This window comes from Barbatula barbatula (assembly GCF_947034865.1).
Source record: "Barbatula barbatula genome assembly, chromosome: 22".
Lineage (NCBI taxonomy): Eukaryota > Metazoa > Chordata > Actinopteri > Cypriniformes > Nemacheilidae > Barbatula > Barbatula barbatula.
The window spans coordinates 3,618,318-3,637,040 of record NC_136785.1 but is presented as its reverse complement, the minus strand read 5'-3'; the positions used below and the strand labels follow the sequence as shown (position 1 = coordinate 3,637,040).

Genomic DNA, 18,723 nt, shown 5'->3' with positions numbered 1-18,723 from the left:
AAAATTTGGGCTGGTTTGGAATCAGTTGGGCGGTTTATACTTTAAAAGCGAATCGGTGAACAACCCACGTATACTCCACCCCAAAATTAAAAAAAATGGTTGTTCATACCTGCATGCATGTCTACAAGAAAAATATATTTGGAAGAATGTTAGCAACTGACAGATCTGGGACACTGACTACAATAGTAGATACAGCCAAAAATTTGGCTTTTTCCAAAATATCTTCTTTTGTGTAGTGCCGTATTAAATAAATATGAAATGAAAAATATTATCCGCTAAACACTGGGTCTAATTCATGAAACACGAACAGAAAAAAATGTGTGTTCGTAAAGTCACTCTTAAATACATTTTCATATTCATGAAAATGTTCGTATTTTATAATATTTTATAATATATATATATATATATATATATATATATATATATATATATATATATTTATATGTTGCGGATATTCTACAACACAGCAACCAACGCATCTCCGTAATAACGCGCAGTTCCCCCAAAGCGTTCTCAGACGCCACCCTCTGGTCGCTTTCAGAAGAGCAGCAGGTATTATTATTTAAGCTGTCTTACAGTAAAACGCTTTGGTGCACATAGTTTAATTGATTAATTTATTGGTACGCATTTATCCTATTAGTATATAATGCATTTATGCAATATGTAGCCAAACCAACGAATGAAACCCTGAGGATTCCGGTTTAAATACGTAGTTTGCGTAGCTGATATTTATAGGCGGGGATTATGCCAATTGTGAATGAGCGCGCATGCGCGCCCTGTTGTCAAGTGATTGGAATGCAGTAACATACACGCACTTTACTACCAAATCGTTTTCGAGAATCAGGAAGGTCGCTTTTACGCGCAAATTACTCGTAATTTACTCATATATTTTGAATGATCCATGAATGAGACCCATTGTGTATAAATAGCCCAACTAAAACAACTTGAGGCTACATTGTATGCGCGCACAAAATGTGCTCAAGGTGTGTTTGTTTATATTGTTTCAACATTCAGGGAGTGTTTTGTGCAAGGTTTGTTTTGAAACCTTCAGCTCTTTGAAAGTGAATGTGACCTATTTGTCAGTTCTCAGTCGATACCCGCCGGCCCTGGGATTCGAACCGGCAACCTTCTGGTCACGAGTCCGACTCTAACCACGCACTATTCGGCGAAACTCTCCTCATCCTGTAAACCGGCTTTGTTTACAGAGAAAATAAATGTTATCGTCATCATTTGAGATAGTTAGAAAGATTCTCATGGTAAGATTATTGAATGCGGTATAGGCCTAATATTAAAGAGTCACATTAAAATTAGACCGAGTTTTATGTGAGTTTAGAAAAAGCATACAACTGTACCCACTGGAAAATAAATACATTTACAATGTTCCCTTTTATTCTAATTGTCAAATCTAATTAGGTCTTTTCAATTGCTTATAGTGGCACAAAAGTGACAGCACTGTAAAAAAAGAAAACAATTATAGTTGTTTACCAAAGCCATTAGAAAGATGGAAGGTTTATTTAGTTTTTGTTGTTAATAGAATATAAGTTAAACAACTAACAAGCACAATATTAGACAAGCTTATTCGTTTGTTTATGAAATTTGAAATGAAATGTCAAAATGTCAAAATGTTCATTTGTTTTGTGAAGTAAAAGCTGCAACACATGTTTATTTAAATATTTATTCATTGAATCTTAGTTGATGTAATTGCATTTATGAAGAAGTCAAAATGACGGCGCAAGTGGAGATAATTTATAACCTGTTGCATTATTTTTTATTAAGAAATGTCAAGGTAAATGTACTTAGAAGAAGGCCTGGCCTATACAGCACACTTACAACAATCTGACAGTGTTTTGCACAAATTTTACCATCTCTTATGGAAAAACAGAACAACTATCACACAAGATGTATTTCAGCCAACTAACATATGTTTATGGGCCACACAATTTGCTTATCTAAATGTTTATTAGATACCAGTTATTGTAAGTTTGGTAGGGTGAAAGCAAAGCATGATTTTATTGATAAAGTTAAATCTCAGAGTTAATATTTTAAAGCAGGATTGCTTCAATCGTTCTTTAGATTTCTCTTATAGTGACAAGGCTTTCTTTTGAAAAAGCTTAAAATATTTCATAATGGCAGGTGAGCCCAAACATAACTGTCCTCAGGCCTAAACCCATACACGTACATTTGAAAGATTGACCATTGGCATACGAATGGTCAATCACATATGAAGCTTTGTCCATCGATTATGAATTAAACCAATAATTTACAATGGCTAAAGAACACAGAAATAAAAAAATATACAGTCTGGCTCACAAATGAGTAAAGTTTTAATATCCTATATATTCACATTAATATGAAAATGTAACGTAAAATAACTATAAAATAAAAGGCAACATGTGGGTAAGAAGTTGATTTGCACTGGCAAAGGCTAAAATTTGTCCCTGCCTTACCTATCAGGATGTCCTTGATGTTATATTTTTATAAAAACATAAAAATTGGAGTGCTGCATTAATGTCTAAGACAACATGCCGGTCTAATATACTACTGTCTAAATCTTAATTTTTATAACTTCCTTAAATCATTTACATAAAAAGGTAGATTGGGCTAATTGAAATATGAAAAGTAAGAGTTCTAACAGTGAGACTTAAGCAGTCTTGTCTTAAGAAGCTAGTCAGTGAAATGCATACATTCAAAAGTTTGAGATAACCTCCCCCTGAGATTAAACATCAAATGCAAAATCTAATTCACTAAATCAAGTCTTGTATTAGTGAACCATTAGTACACAAACATATATTGAGTCATTTAGATTACACAATGCATCTTGAATGGACTGGAATTTGTTTTCACTGAACAAAAGCAGGATTACAGTAGGATTAAACCAGCTGTGACACAAAGAATACTCATTTGTTTTTGAGATCCCGCTTTAAATGTGTTAAATTTGGACTGACTTCAGTTCAACATTGCAACATATGGAGGGGGCACATTTTGGCAATAATTAAAGAGATACTTCACCCAAACACATTCTGTCATAGTACTAGGAAAAAATACAATGATAGTCAAAAGTGCCACAGAACTGTTTGCTGTCCTACATTCATCAAAATCTCGTTTTATGTGTTCATCAGAATAAAAAATGATAAAAGTCTCTTTAGGCGAGATCTGTTTGGTTATAAGCATTTCCCCAAATATCCTTCCTTGTGTTCATCAATACAAAGACATTTATACAGATTTGGAACAACTTGAAGGTGAATAAATGATGACAGAATTTTCGGGTGAAGTATCCCTTTAAACTCAGCTGACTGAAATCGCTTTACGTTGTAGCAAGAGACCCCTTTTTAAATGAACTTAATAAAAAAGTGTCTTCAAACACGTAACTGTGCCACAGTACAAAATACATTTACATAAAGATAATGCATAGTGCATTGCTGAGAGCAGAAATCTATAATAAATGTGACAAACACAGATAGGAGTGTGAGAAGCCATTTGTCATTTTGACATTACACGACACGGCTTCCGACATTTTTAAGGAGCAACTAAATCATAAAATAATGTCCAAACGACACAGACCTGCCTGAGAAAGGTCTACAAACCCTTGTTTACGCTCAAGCATATTAATCTATAAATATAATTCGTAAAAATATAAATCATCCAAACGTAAGGTAAGCGCTTCTCACAGGGCTTGATAACTTGTCGATTTATAACAGAAGTGGAAAAAGTTAAGTCTCATTAAGAGTTTATGATTTTGTGGATGGCTTATTGTTTTGCAGTTTTTCACACAATGGGCGGCTAGATGATGTTAATACGATGGCATCAACAAGGTCGAGTCCACGTAACCATTTCCCATCAGCTTCATGCCCTCCTGTGGCATCGGACTGAACAATGGGTGAACTGAAGGTTTACTGGGTTGCTGTTGGGTCGAGCATCGGTCGGCCTGGCTGTCCAAGCCCCGGCTATAATTGTCCGAGCACTGAGGGGATGTTTCTGTCTGCAGTAAGAGCATATTGTTTGATGTCACCTCTTTGACTTTGGTGTAGTCCTCTCCGGCAAGCTCAGTATGGTTACGTCCGCCTTCGGGGTCTGAAAGAGGCCTGAGCACCAGCACATTTTCGGGGTTGACCCTCTGGACCTCGACATATTCCATCGAACGCGATGGAGACACAATGTTTTCTGCCGTGTGCTCAGGACTGTCCAGGCTGAACTGGTGGTAGCTTTGGGAATGTCGACAGGTGGGCTTGCTGAAGTGGGCCTCTTGTGATGGGACGTCCCGATGCTGAAGCCGATGGTAACTGATGGGTGTCATACGTGGCGAAGAGAGGTTGAGAATTTCTGGGACGCTGTGATAGGCCGGTTTATAGGCTTGACAGTGGTGAGGTTGCGGAGATGAGAACACGACAGGCCAGGTCTTGGCATGCCCGTCGACGGACTCGGGCGAACCCGGTTCGGGTACCTGGCACTCGCTGCTTTCAGTAGAAGCCCAGCTTGTTTCACCGTGCTGGCTGTAGTGTTGCGAATTGCTGCTTGAGTCTCGTCCCTCCGTGCATTTGTCCAACAGCAGTGTTCGACTGTCGCAACTGCCCCGGCCGGAGTCGCTGTCCAAACAGCTTTTGGACTTTAGGCAGTCCTCCGACAAATCTTTCCCATCCAACACCAATTCCTGCTCATAATTATCGTACACCTCAAGATATTCCACCAATAAGTCATCGTAATCGGTGTTTGGAGGAAAACTCTGTATGACCAGAGCATTTAAAACGTCCTCTGACTTGCCATTCTGTAGAGAGAGCACAAGAAGTGGCAAAACTTTTTAAATTGACGGGTCACACAAAAATGTGTTTTGTGCAAAGATTTTCATTCGTTTTTTCAGTTCTTTTAAAGGTTAACAGTTTCTGGTTTGCCGTCTTTCAATGAATGTCAGAAGATAGTCTTAGATAATCGCAATTCCTTAGAGGAAAAGACAACCAAATCTGACGGGAAATCATAACTATTTCATGAGGTGGCTCTCGATGTGAATCAAAAATATATGATTATTAGAAAAACTTCATAGTGAAGACCCTCCCCAAACCCCAACCCTGAACATATCGTCAATGGAGAAAAAGCTTAATCATACAAATAATACGTACAAATAAGCCATCTTGTAAAATAATGAATTGCCGCGAGATTGTGGGGTAAAAGACAGATCTTTCATTTCTGGATAAACATGTCTTGAATTGCCTCATAACTGAAACTTGGCCTGAAATACTACACTAACAATAAAGACGAATATCTCGTCATATGCCCCAGGGCTGGTGAACTTGCATAACATGGGCCCAGCGATTTTACATTTTACCTTCAAACTGAGTTGAGTTGACATGATGTGACATTATTTGAACACTGGCCCTTGTCTATGTGCTTTAACGTACTTTGAGGAGCTGTTTGTCGAATCCTTTAATTTTGGGCCCAGGCACAGGAGGCAGCAAACACAGCTTCACACTGCAAACAGACAAACTATATGATGAGTTTCTCTCCTGACAGGATCATGAGATTAATTCTGACTGCCCCCGTACCAATGAGAATTACATTTCTTCCCTATTGTAGTTGTGTGTTCAAATCTAAGATGAGAGAAATATGAGAGAAATGTTGATTGGTTCTTTAATTTTCATATTTCTTCTTTAAAAAAATGTAAATAACAATTACTATAAAAAGTATTTGTTAACTAGATGTACAGTAAATAGCCGATTCAAAAAATATAAAATAAACATGAAATGTTCATTGTTAGCTAATGCATTAACTAATACAGCCTTATTGTTTCATTATTATAAAAAAGATAAAACCAAAAGTAATATTAATGATCCTTTATCTGTGTGTCTACATACCTGTGCTGCGGAATGATTTAAAATGAATTGCAAGTTCAGAAAAATGTTTCGCACCTTTTCTGTTTGACCCTTAACGTCCAGGTGAGGATGAGGACACCAAAGACAAAGAAAATGGTAAGCATGATCCACAGCGAACGTTCTCTCGCAAGGTCTACAGAACACAAATACAAGAACAAGAATGGTGATGAATACACTGTTTCTGTTAAAAATCAAGTCACAGTGCCAGAAACTGAAAAAAGACATTAAAAGAGTAAACAGAAGGTGAAGTAAGTTAAAACAGTGTGATGATGTTTTAAAACGCTGAAAACAGGGCAGATTTCTGGCTCATTTGCCGCTGTCAGGTGCGACTCCCATTGTGCCTGATTTTCCACGTCAGCTCCGAGGCAACTGAGGCCCGTGTAAGGGTACAGCATGAATACATGCTTGACTGAGGTTGAGCCACCTCGGGAACGATGAGGTCATAACTCCCTAAAGTAAAACTGATGGAATTCTCACCAGAACAGTCTGCACTGTAAGATTCCAAGCATGATGCCCGTCAGAATAAAGTACATCTCTTTCGTAGCCGCTGACTAAATGTCTGAATAAAGTGTGGTAATCAGATGTACAGTTCATTTCTTTAGAACATTTTCAGGGATGGTATATAGGACTCTATGTGTTATGAAGCATCTGCAAATAAGGAACTTACAGCCGGGCGTTTTGACGTAGGCCGTATGGGTCCACTCGCTCCAGAACCCGTGATCAGGTTTGCATCGCACCTGCACCATGTATTTCTTACCGGGGTGAAGACTGAATATGTTGTAGTACTTCTGCATGCCAGCGAAATACTCCTACACACACACACAGGGAAAAAACATTAAAACAATGGCTCTTAATGTTAGGTGCAGTAGATTGCTGCGTTAAACTATATGTTTCATAATATTATATTTGTGTATATTTATATATCAACATTCCAATTACATTTAGGATAAAAATAAAGAACACATTAAACTGTAATGTGCAATATTGCTAAATAGATTGATAATATGTCTCCACGTAATGCTGCGTGAATGCAGTTCGAAATGATTTCAGAGATGAAACCTGTTTAATATTTCAAGTCTCAATGTCTACAATGTCTGTCCACTTGACTTAAATAAACATAATGATCAGATACATACTGTGTGTTTGTGCTATACTCTCAGAGTCAATACTATTGCCCTCGGGTTACTCTGGCAATCATTATTCCACGTGCCTTTGGCTTTATGTTCTTGAAGAAGAAAATCTAGTATGATCTGGTCTCTGTTGTTTTGCACATCTATCCTTCCTCAGGTTTCTGCAGACTATTGAAGACGAACCCAGACTGGGTCAGTCAATGATTAAACCTCTTTGTATAACAGCTGATTTAATGGACAAATGGGCCTGCTGGCTGTCCACCTGCACGTTCCATTCACTTCAGATGTCTCAGATAAACTCCCATACAAACAGTCGCGATTGTTAACCATTTTCTAGTCTGTTTGGTAATATTTAAGAAATTCCATCCAAAAGTTAGTTGCTTGGCAATACAAATCAGATGCCTTTCTAGTTGCGTTTTACTCGAGGGACTAAAATATTAACAGAAAATAAATAAATGCTAAACTAAAACTGAAATATGTATAAATGTAACTTATTTGTATACTTATTAGACTGAGAAATAAATAATTATATGACTAAAGCACATAGCTTAAAGTTACACTAAAATGAACACGATAACTAAAAATATAAAAAGCTAATTCAAAATATTAAACTTAAAACCTATAATAAATCTGTCTCTAGGTGATGCAAACCTAAGTAACTTGAGGTAGAGGAATAAACGTCCACTAACAATAATGTCTTAACGTATTAAACATCAAATTATTTAACATCATCATTATCTTTAACCCACCTCCCATTCCTCATCTTTCTCTGTTTTAATTCGTAACTGGTAATCCAGCGTGATCCACCCTGAACGCGTGTCTGCGGTTCTCGGTTTTTCCCAGGTTACCCTCACAAATATAATCTGGTCTTCACGAACCACTACAGCCGAGACGTTCTCTGGAGTGTCGGGCTGAACTGTTGATACAAGAGAATCCATAAGCAAGAGACAACACTTTTGTTAAATGTGAGTATTCTGCCTCTCGTGAATATATTTGAACACATTTGACTATGACTGTATCCCATAATTTAAATGTTACAGGAATTGTTTAGTCAAAAATGAATACTTTGTCATTTTTCTGTTATCTCCGTCATTCCAAACCTGTATGTTTTTTTCCATTTCAGCACTTCTGTTGTTTCAATACCGTAAGTTCTGAAAACCAGTTACTTCCAGTATGAGGGTAAAAAATGACAACCAGTAATAAGGTCAATCCCAATGACCTTTGCGCTAAGACAAAATGTAAAAAATGCAGAAAAATTGCTGAGAGGGAGGAAAAGCGTGGAAGGTATTTCACTGGACTGTTTTGCCCTGTCAGCTTAAATAAAAAACGTTAGTTAAAGTTTAGTCTTACAGTTATAACGGTACAGGCGAGTTAACGATAACAGGAAACTTGTCTGCACAAATCTGTCTATTCAAAGAAACACGATGAAGCCAAACTATAAAAGTGAGCAAAAATAAACGTTGGAATTGCTTTTTGTTGGTAAGAAATTACCCCAAAAGTCAAAAAGGCTTTTTGGCAAAATGCAGGGGATAACACAACAGAGAGAAACTGTGTGTAATATTTTACGTCCCAAAGGATAGAACAATCTTTCGCAACAGTGAGCCCAGACGCGCTGCAATAATCTGGTGACTCTATGGCCATTAAGTCAGCAGCAACCCATGTACCATTTAATACTAATTAACAAGATAACAAACAGACGATGAATCACACAGGAAGGAACATGAGGTACGAGGACGACACAGGACGGATGAAGAGGAATAAACAGTGTCAATGAAAAATAAGACGGAGATAGAGAACGTAAGAGGAAGTTTTACCTATATAGGCCACGTCCTTCTCCACGGGCTCTGAAATGTTCTTCCCCAGGGCGTTGGTGGCCACCACAGTGATGTTGTAGTTGACCCACAATGATGTGTTTTTTTTGTTGAAGTAACAGGAGTTCTCGCCTGCGGTTTTGTAGTCCGAACACTCGTACACCGTCTCTGAACTGTATATAAAAGACATGGAGAGGCAAACACACAAAAGACAAATTTACCAAGGCCAAATAGTTTCACATTTTCAATAACAAAGTGTTGTTAGTGTTCATAAAATAAATGCACAGGTGAGGTTAAAATTGTGCTGATTCTGAAAAACAATATTTTGATGATAAACATTTTACACACGGTCAGTGTAAAAGTAAGGTTGCTGGCAATAAAACAATCTTAACAATATTATGCGCAATATTAAACAGAATTATATCCAATATCCAACTTGCTTTTACATGAACAACATTTTTTGTAATAGTATTTTTTCAGTTCTTTAAATCTTCTTGACCTTACCAAGCTAATTACTTTCAATACCTCTTCTCTTTACCAAAATATCATAGCGTGATGCATGTTTTGCATTTGAAATATTGAGTGAGTGTTTTACACGGTATTACTGTACATGTCATCTGTTTGTGTATGGAACTTGCTGAATCTCAAAGCCGTAATGTTGGCACAACACTTAAAGTCCCAGTGAAATAAAAAATGACAATTCATATTTTTTCATGAAATATTGCAGCGTCTATAGTAAATAACTTATCAATGTGGGTCATTTTCTTTTTTAAATGCATGTACCCTCATAATCTTCAGTTAAAATCGGAAAATGCACTTCCGCCCTGAAATGACTATCCATCTCATATGACTTAAATTAGACGGAGCATCCGTTAACTCCTCCCCCTCCACTCGTCAGTCTGCTGCCAGTTTCATTTTAAAATTAACGCAGCAGCCGTTTTTGCGCATCCAATCAATTCGCAGTGAAAGACGCAAGCCACGCCTACTTATGTTCTGCGAAAATAGTTTTCACTCTGAAATGTGTCAGAATACGGAAGTAAAAACGGTGGCAACTTCAGGTTCACAGTGACTTTAACAACAATGATCTTTATCGTGTGCTCTTCGATTTCCAGTTTATTTGGGTGTGTGGGTGCATGTAACAGTGTGTGTTGTGTGGGTGCAGCCATGGAGTGTAAAAGTAGACAGACTGACTTTTCAAGGTGATAGTAGAGGGCGTAAGTGGTAGGCAAGCCCCCATCATCGCCCGGTTCCCACCAGCAGGTAAAAGTCTCCTTCTCTGGAGAGCGACAGCTTGTGAGTCTGGGCCTGCCTGGAGGGCTAAGGCCTGTGGACATCGGTTTAATATACATAATTAAATAAGATATCATCACATTTACATAATAAGAAGTATTCTTTGAAGTATGGTAGTAATGTGGACATGTTATTAATCACCTGCTGCCCTTGACATCAGAGTGATGATAAAGGTCAAAATAAACACAAGTCCAGAGTTTCCCATCACGCCTGATGCCGTCTAGGATCTGATTAGTGAAAATCAAAAAAGATTGTTTATTATTATTATTATTCCCATAGTGAAAAGGCAAAGCCATTCTTTATTAAACAGGGAAGATATTGCATTCCTATTTTTTAATGGAAAATGTTTTAATTACAAATATATTTAATTATTTAATATACAAACTGTTTCTGGTCACCAACATTTTTCGAAATATCTTCTTTTGTGTTCTTAAGAAGAAAGAAAGTCATACAGGATTGAAACAACTCCTTCACAACTCCTTCCTGGTGGAACCTTCTTCCTAACATCTCTCACAACCTTTAAAAAACTACTTAAATCTCTTCTGTGAATACTAGATAGACAAATGATTTTTTTTATGTACACTAACCCTCTCACTTTCTCTCAACAGTTATTGTTCTGGCTTTTGTTGAAACTAGTAACTTTGTATTAGCACCTATTGTATTATTGCTCCTGTATGACATATCGGCATCGCTTATTGCTCCCTGAACTCTTTGTAAATCGCTTTGGATAAAAGCGTCTGCTAAATGTAAATGTAAATGAAACGACATGAGGGTCAATTATAACATAATTTTCATTTTGAAGGTGGACTTTCCTTTAAGATGGTCTTAAATATTTTAACTGTGCCATCAAAGTGAATATTTGCTGCAAACAATGCTGTTTCACAATAAACAAGTATTTTCCTACAGTCACTCATTGGCCTCATTGGTTGTTAAGTGTTTCTTTAGAACATCTTATCAAAGGTCTCTTGACAATGCGAGTTATGATCTGTTTGACTTTAGAGGGAACTTGAACAATCTGGATTAGTCCAACTTCTTTAATGTCCTTGTAAAGTCTATAAAAAAATCTAAATAAAAGTCTACATGATTGGATTATAGCAAGTCAAACTGCAAACTAGTAAACTCCAAAGGTACATCTGTATTTCATGAGGTTTTGCAACAACTTCGTATCTTCCTATTCAACATAAGCTGTAAAGCGCCTATTAAAAAATATAGTGGTCATCAAACTGCCACTTACTGACTTATGTTTACGTCACAAATCACCATGTGAAAAACAGCTCTGTTTGTGTGGGAATGTTTCCAATAGTTTTACAGGTAATTTCGCATGACGCACACTTAAAGGTGAAGGTTGTAAATCTAGTGCTCCTCGATGCAACCTTTCTGTTGATGGGGATAAATCGACTGCTATTGTCATATGTAAAATATCCACAAAGAACTGGTCAACTCACAAAACAAGACTCATGACTATGATAAAAACATTTCATGGTAACCGTTAAATTTAGTTAAATGAGATTTACATGGCTACGGGACACAGTCTTCACAGGCTGTGCACAAGAGGATCTAAAATAAATACATTTTAATAAATCGAAGGACGTTTACGGTATCTTACACTGTGTCACTTTTTACACACTCAAACTCTTCTGACGTCTAAGCTGTGAAACCCCTGTTGAAAAAACTGCATATGTTGGTTAGGTAGGTTTTGAAGCATGGTAGCTGGTTTGTGCGGGTTTAAACTGGTCCTTAGCTGGTTAATCTGGTCATGTGCTGGTCCTCAGCTGGTCATGTGCTGGTTTAAACTGGTCTTTAGATGGTCGTGCTGGTTTAAGATGGTCAATCCGTTTAGGAACAGCTTGTGACCAGCTTAAACCAGCACATGACCAGCTACTATGCTTCAAAAACTACCTAACCAGCATGTGCTGTTTTTTCAACAGGGATGCAGGAGTCTTGCTTGACACAGTCAGGTTTTCCTGATAGTTTCCTGCTACTCCATTGGTATGGGCTTCAGAACGGTTGCTAGGATGTTGCTAGACAGTTGCATACTGCCCTAAAGTCAAAAGAGCACACTTCTAGTCTGTGATGTTGTGATGTCCTTTTATATTGGTAAGTATTTGCGATTGTCATGGTGAAATCCATATTTCTGATAGAAAAGAACAAGTACACGTTTTTCCTTACAATTCAAAGGCAAAAAGATACTTAACATTTCTCTTGGAATTTAAAACATCACTAGTTTGTTACCTATAGCACATAAGATAGCCTTTAAATCAACTTGAACATCGACGGAGTTATTTATTTGTCACACACGATATGAGTTCCGTAATCCAAAATAGTTATTCTTATGTCATCCATCTTGATGCATTGGGTCACAACCTGTGACAGCACTTCTGACCTGTCAACAAAAACTCAGCTGCCTGAAGGCCGATAGTTGCGTAGGAGAAATAGTCCAACAACACTGTCGAACACTAACAAAAGGATATTTACTAGTTAGCACAATGTTTCGGTCCACTGACCTTCATGAGCACCTCTGACCTGACCTCAGTCCCTGACTGACACTAGGAGAATCACACAAAACAAATGAATAGACATGAATGTATTATCAGCCCTGACAAACCTTGTTTTCAAAGTATCGTTCAGCTGAACAATGCATTCGTCTTGGCAGACAACCAGATATGTTTTTTAACCTGTGCCAACTTTAGCAGGGTGATGCTGGCATTCTGCTTTGTCAAATTGGCTCAGTTTTCACCTGTGTAACGTTTTCCGTCACAATATTACATAATGATACAGATGCCCGCACGGAAATAATATGCAGTTGCATATGACAGAGAATTGACTTTATGTTCTTTGTGCCATTAATCTGAGGACAGAAATAAGCATTGAACACATGATGTGGATGATGTAAGGATGGCAGATTTACAGTACAGAGACATAAACATAATAGAACATTTTATGAGAGAGAAAGAGAGAGAGAGAGAGAGAATCATCTTGCATACAGTGTGGGAAAAAAGCTACAACTGTAGCTGTATTTTCTGCATATTTAATTGCCTAAGGATTTATATCATAAAGACCCAGTTGAACTGAGGTTAGATTCATATGGCTTTATACATGAATACAATGTAACACTCTTGAAAGAAAGGCCCTACAAACGTTTTTTCACAGTAATGCAATAAAATAAGTGTTTTGGTTCCTCAAAGATCATTTAAATCGAGGGTTCTTATAAATACATTACGTTTTGTCCAACACAAAAAACTTTTGCAAGCTCCTTTGCCACAATTGGTCAGGAATTGACAAGCAACTCTTTCAAGGTGTTGAAAAGGAAAAATAAGAAACTTTTAATGACTGACAAGGGCAAGAAAACTAACAAGCGATTTTGAACCCATATTATTATTACTATAGGACAATACACAGACATAGAGAGTCACAGTTACCTTCGGCAAGTGTGGCAAGAGCTTTTCCAAAGGTATTAACTAATTGATTTATTGACTTATATACAGGGCTGGGGAGTAACGAAATACATGTAACTTAGTTATGTATTAAAAATTCAAATTTTGAGTAACTGTATTTCATTACAGTTATTTTAGAACTGTAATCAAGTTACATCCGAAAAGTATTTTAGATTTCCAAAGTGATTACTTGGAATCATTTATTTCTTTTAAACACACATAAAAAGCAATTGGTGATTCTCTGACTCTGAAGAATCCTAAACTACAGTTACAGTCTCATAGCCCTTGGCGAATGTGCAAATTTTCAATAATCTTTACAAAATAAGAGGGATCTGGGTTCATAGAAATTGCATGCTAATATTATTTAGTACTATCCTGAATAAGTGTGTTCGTTGTTTGTAAGTTACTTGTTTAAGTCATTTTTAGGTAATTGCCACTTTTTGTCTCAAAGTTCTGACTTTCTCTCACTTCTTTCTTTAGAATTGTGGACTACAATGTCCAATGAGGGCAAACTGTAAACTGACGTTGTTTAAAATAATAAGCAGTGGAAAGCCAAGTTCTCTTTTTGGTGATCCCTTTGTTTTATGTACCTTATTAGTATTCCAAAGTATTCTAAAGTATTTAGATTAAGTTACAAAATGTGTGTAAAAATCTAACTAAATACGTTACCGACTACACATAAAGCATGTATTTTGTAATCTGTAGTTTTAAAAGAAACGTTCCCAGCCCTGCTTATATACTGTAAGCACCGATCACATGTGGCGCATGTGCTCTCTGAACGTTCAGTAAACCCAACTGCCTTAACACGGTCACATTAAAATGAAATTCACACACCCTGGTGCTACATCAAATATCTACATCAACATCCACAGAAGTAAAATCTCCAAACTCGTTTCACCTCTATGTTCTTAAACTGATTTCAAGAATGGTCCTCTGATCTGATAATTGGCATTACAGGATTGTCCTCCTACTGTATGCGTTCTTCTTACATAACATCTAAGGGGGGGTTACAGTAAATCGCTAAGCCTGTTGAACGGTGGAAGGCAAGCAGGGGCTTGCCAACAAGCCAGCACACATCCACCAACTTGCTCAAAAGATTTCGCTCCCCTCCTACCCTGTTGTTTTCCATGTCCCTCAGAATTCCATAGATAGCTTGGAGAGGTCTTTCTGGCTTTAGGAATTAATGTTCTCAGGTTAAATCTGTGAAAAGATTAAGGTGGATTATCTGGCCTAATTTTGCACTCTTCCACTATTTTATTTACAGAGGGAGTCATATCGTGCATTTCAGCTAATTAAAACCGAACCTTTGAGCTAAAATGGCTTTTTTAACGTGTCACACAAGCATGCAAATAAATGCAAACGTTTTGAGTGGCATATTTGTTATACTTTGAATATTTTTGCGGCACAATGGAAACGGGGTGGTATTGGTTCACAATAGGAGTTTCATCACAAATCACCAACATAATATAACAAGTACGTTCTTTCTATTTACTGTTGCTAAAATTACCATCTGCCGTATAAGAATACGTGGGTAACAGCATGCATGCATTAGAGCCCTTATTATGAGCAGACATAATAATTGCTCGCTTCCATCATCTACTGTCTACAGTCTACATAAGAAATGACTCTCTAATGTCTTCATTTGTATATTTACTTAAAGCAATTTACACCTATATGATAACTAATGTCAAACTTTTAATTACAGTAAAAAGAAACAAGAAAAAAGATTTAGTACAATGTAATGTAACGCATTAAAAAACTTTTTTTTTGTATTTAAGCCTTCAATATAAATGTACTATTTTAATTCATTAATAAATTGGCTCTACATTGGAAATGCTACACAATATTTTCTATATTTTGTCTCCCCCCTCCAACAAATCCAACAAAAAATTAAAAAAAATTATGCGTTTCCAGAAAGTAAATCTTAAAACAGCTTGATTTAAAGAAGAAATCAAATAAAGGCCCCGACAACCCATCTCTCTTAGGTTTGCTTTATCTGTTTTTGACATTGCGTGTACCTGTGTGTTCAGTTTTGTATAAGAAATAAGCTTGGTGTCACCGATTCAAAACACTACAGTAATATTTACATTCATACACTCCTCAAACACTTCACAATGATATTTTTTTCATTCTGAGGACCGTGTTTATATCTCTAGCCTCCGCAGCACAACTCCGCACAAGTTTCACAGACCGTGCTTCCAGGCTGAGTCAGATCTAACACTGCACGTTCTCTTTACCGTCAGCGGTGTGAATGAAGGTGTAGTGTTGCACAGGTGACATAGACCTGAAAGCTGATCTGCAGTTAGCCAGATCAAGACGTAAACCAGTTTGGGATTAACATCGATACGTTATTAGCAGGTGGAAGTGCGTCTTTAAGGGGTGGGGATGTCCATAGCTGTCAACAACCACATTAAAAAAAGGAATAACCCGCAGACCTCTATGTTCTGTTGTCATTCGGGTATAAGCACATGGATAAGATGTAAACAGATGATTTACTAATGAAACAATTGCTTATCTATAGTAAAACTCGGCTACTTTTTAAAAATAAACAAGACAATGATTCAGTGTGGGACCTGGCCATCGTGGCAAGTGGTTTACAAAATCATTGCAATTTGTCTCTTTAATGAGGGATAATTGTAATCAAACCACAGAAGCACAGATGAACATGAAGATGAATATACCCAACCAAAACACGTTTCCTTTAACATAAAACATGCATGTTAAGCTAAAAGCCCTTCGATGTTTGTTTGGATAAAGAATAATCATTGTTGATGGTTTAACAAAGCTTTCGCTCAGTGAAACCCAGTCATACAAGCTCTCCAAGGTTTCCAAGAAATCATGGCATCATCTGCATATATTCAAGTGATCCAAGTTCTCGAACGACCTAACATTTTGGGCTGTTTCGTCTACTGATGGCTTTTCCTCAACATTCACGTTGTTGCAGTCAGCATTACTCTATTAACGTGTCTATGTTAAAAGCCTTCAATTGTTAGTGTAACTTTGATAGCTTGTCGTATGACGAGTCCTATTGACATTGCACAGCTTTAAAGGAAGAGTTCACCTTCAAAATGAATATTCTGTCATTATTTTACTCGCCCTCTTGTCATTTAAAATCTGTTTGACTTTCTTCTGCAGATCACAAAAGAATATATTGTGAAAAATGTTGGTAACAGAATACCGTTTGTCCCCATTGACTTGCATTGGTTTTGTGTCCATACAATGAAAGTAAATGTGGGACCAACAGTTATTGGCTAGCAACATTTTCTAGATAACTGTAATATCTGTTCAAAATCTCTGAATCGCTATTATACCGGTATTATATTCAGCCCAGAATCTATGTGTACATAAACCATAAAGCTTATTGAGCAAATCAAATAAGCTAGTTCCTGGCAGGAACTGTGTTTGGCTTGATATAGTGACAATGATCATTTCTCTGGTTTCTTTAAAGGTTTCCTGCGTTGCTCCTCAAACAATGCAATGCTGTGAAATGAAGCAAAGAAAAAGTAAATATACATTTCTGAGCACCGAAATAATTTAATCTTATATTACGATATCAATACGAAAAGCTGCAAAAACTGGACGGAGGTAAGAGAGACATAGACATAAACATGATATTCAACACCTCAGTCCTCTAACGGGCTATAATAATCAACACAAACACACAAGCGCGCGCACACACACGTGCACACACCTCTCAGTGTTTGAAGCGCAAGCGAAAGCTTGATTGATTTTGGTAATCCTGATGAGATCAGTTCGCTGTTCAGTACAATAGTTGCCACAATACCATGCACTAAAAGGCTTAAGTTTAATTGTTATATTACACAATAATGTCAGATATAGATGTTCAAATACAAATAAGAGTCTGTAGCTTGTATTGTACAGGTTTCAGTTTTTGAGGACTAGTTATTTGACTAAACTCAGTTTAACATGAACAATTAAGAGTACTTTTTGCATGCACTAAAAAAAAGCACTACACGAGTATTCCAAAAATCAGGACCTAAAAACGTGTATTATTTGATCACATTTAATGCATTATGGAAAAATCAATAATTTCTGAGCTCCCAAAAATGATTTTCAAACTCAGGTCTGCTAGCAAACAAAACAAACCCACAGATATATATTTTATCTTCTATGCTCCTCTTTTAGATACATAGAGAGTCAATGATCCAAAAAGGGCAAAAGAACAACAATCTTCCATATTGTGTTGTTAAGAAAAAGTGGGTTGTTGCTCCTGCTAAGCTCAAATAAAATGTCCATTCTTTAGTATATTGAATTCAGCAACAAAAATAATCAGGCCTACAACAAACCAGAAAACAGAAGTCATCCATAAGCGCATCTATGAGATCTGGAGATAGATGTGTGGCCTCTTATGCTCAGGATTAGACCTCATTACATAATAAACAGCCAAATCAGCACTTTCCACTCCGATAATATTATTAGACTGCAAAGCCCGGCTCTGACCCATCAAGTAGTGAAAACAACATATCTGTAAACATTTACATTATAGAATGTGCTGTTTATAGCAGAAACTATATTATTAAGGCTATTATATTTAGGCAACAAGGTCTTCGTGCTGTATTACTCGGAAGTTAATACACTGTGACCAAGATATCAAAAACTAAATACTATCGCTATTTCAGAAACTATATAATATGACGTATTTATAAAACTATTACTTAAAATACAGCAATTTAAAACAATTTCAAGCAGTCACACCATTAAACTCCTAAGTAAAGGTTTCAAAGAAATGTTATACTGAAATACAGATTAGGCTAATCTTCTATTTTACTATGTCATTTTATAACAGCGCTAAAAGCAATGACTAAAATGATAAAAACTACAGAAAAGGGAAAATCATTTTAATCTGCGTTTACCTCTCACGGTGAAACTGAGATCCTACAATCCCTCTGTCACTGCGAGTCTTTGGGTGACTCCATTGAACGCGGTGATTTCTACTTTTGCTTCGTAATGTAATCTATAACTTGTTACTGTCTTGATTTGTGAGGGACGAGTTTTTACACACCTCACAGGTAAGTCAAATGCCTCTGGGAGCTGCGCGTCTCCTGACTAACCGGTCTGTCTTTGAGAGGGTGTGACGTCACCACTCAGCTCCTCCTTGGCCCCGCCCCCTCCGCGCTCATCCGCCGTGTGCTCCGTTCACTCCGGTACTGATGCTGTGATTCTGCATTGATTTCCT

At 37.0% G+C, this 18,723-nt stretch overlaps 1 protein-coding gene across 1 annotated transcript; it reads right to left on the bottom strand.

Annotated features, from left to right (window-relative positions):
* Positions 1–1,668: 1,668 nt before the first annotated feature.
* prlra (prolactin receptor a) lies at positions 1,669–18,604 on the bottom strand. Its single transcript, XM_079486050.1, has 9 exons — positions 18,401–18,604; positions 10,234–10,319; positions 9,994–10,126; positions 8,806–8,975; positions 7,741–7,907; positions 6,529–6,670; positions 5,898–5,994; positions 5,391–5,460; positions 1,669–4,762 (listed from the first exon to the last, which is right to left on the bottom strand). Exons 2-9 carry the CDS (start codon positions 10,295–10,297, stop codon positions 3,791–3,793), a joined length of 1,815 nt encoding a protein of 604 aa, XP_079342176.1. The 5' UTR covers positions 10,298–10,319; positions 18,401–18,604; the 3' UTR covers positions 1,669–3,790.
* Between the last annotated feature and the right edge of the window lie 119 nt (positions 18,605–18,723).

Bases quoted from the DNA above. Each gene is read 5' to 3' on its own strand.
- prlra (XM_079486050.1), bottom strand. From the start codon at position 10,297: ATGGGAAACTCTGGACTTGTGTTTATTTTGACCTTTATCATCACTCTG. The intron at 5,995-6,528 runs GTAAGTTCCTTA...TGTGTTCTGTAG, and splicing joins CTACGTCAAAACGCCCGGCT to ACCTTGCGAGAGAACGTTCG. The intron at 4,763-5,390 runs GTACGTTAAAGC...CTCTCTCTACAG, and splicing joins TCGACAAACAGCTCCTCAAA to AATGGCAAGTCAGAGGACGT.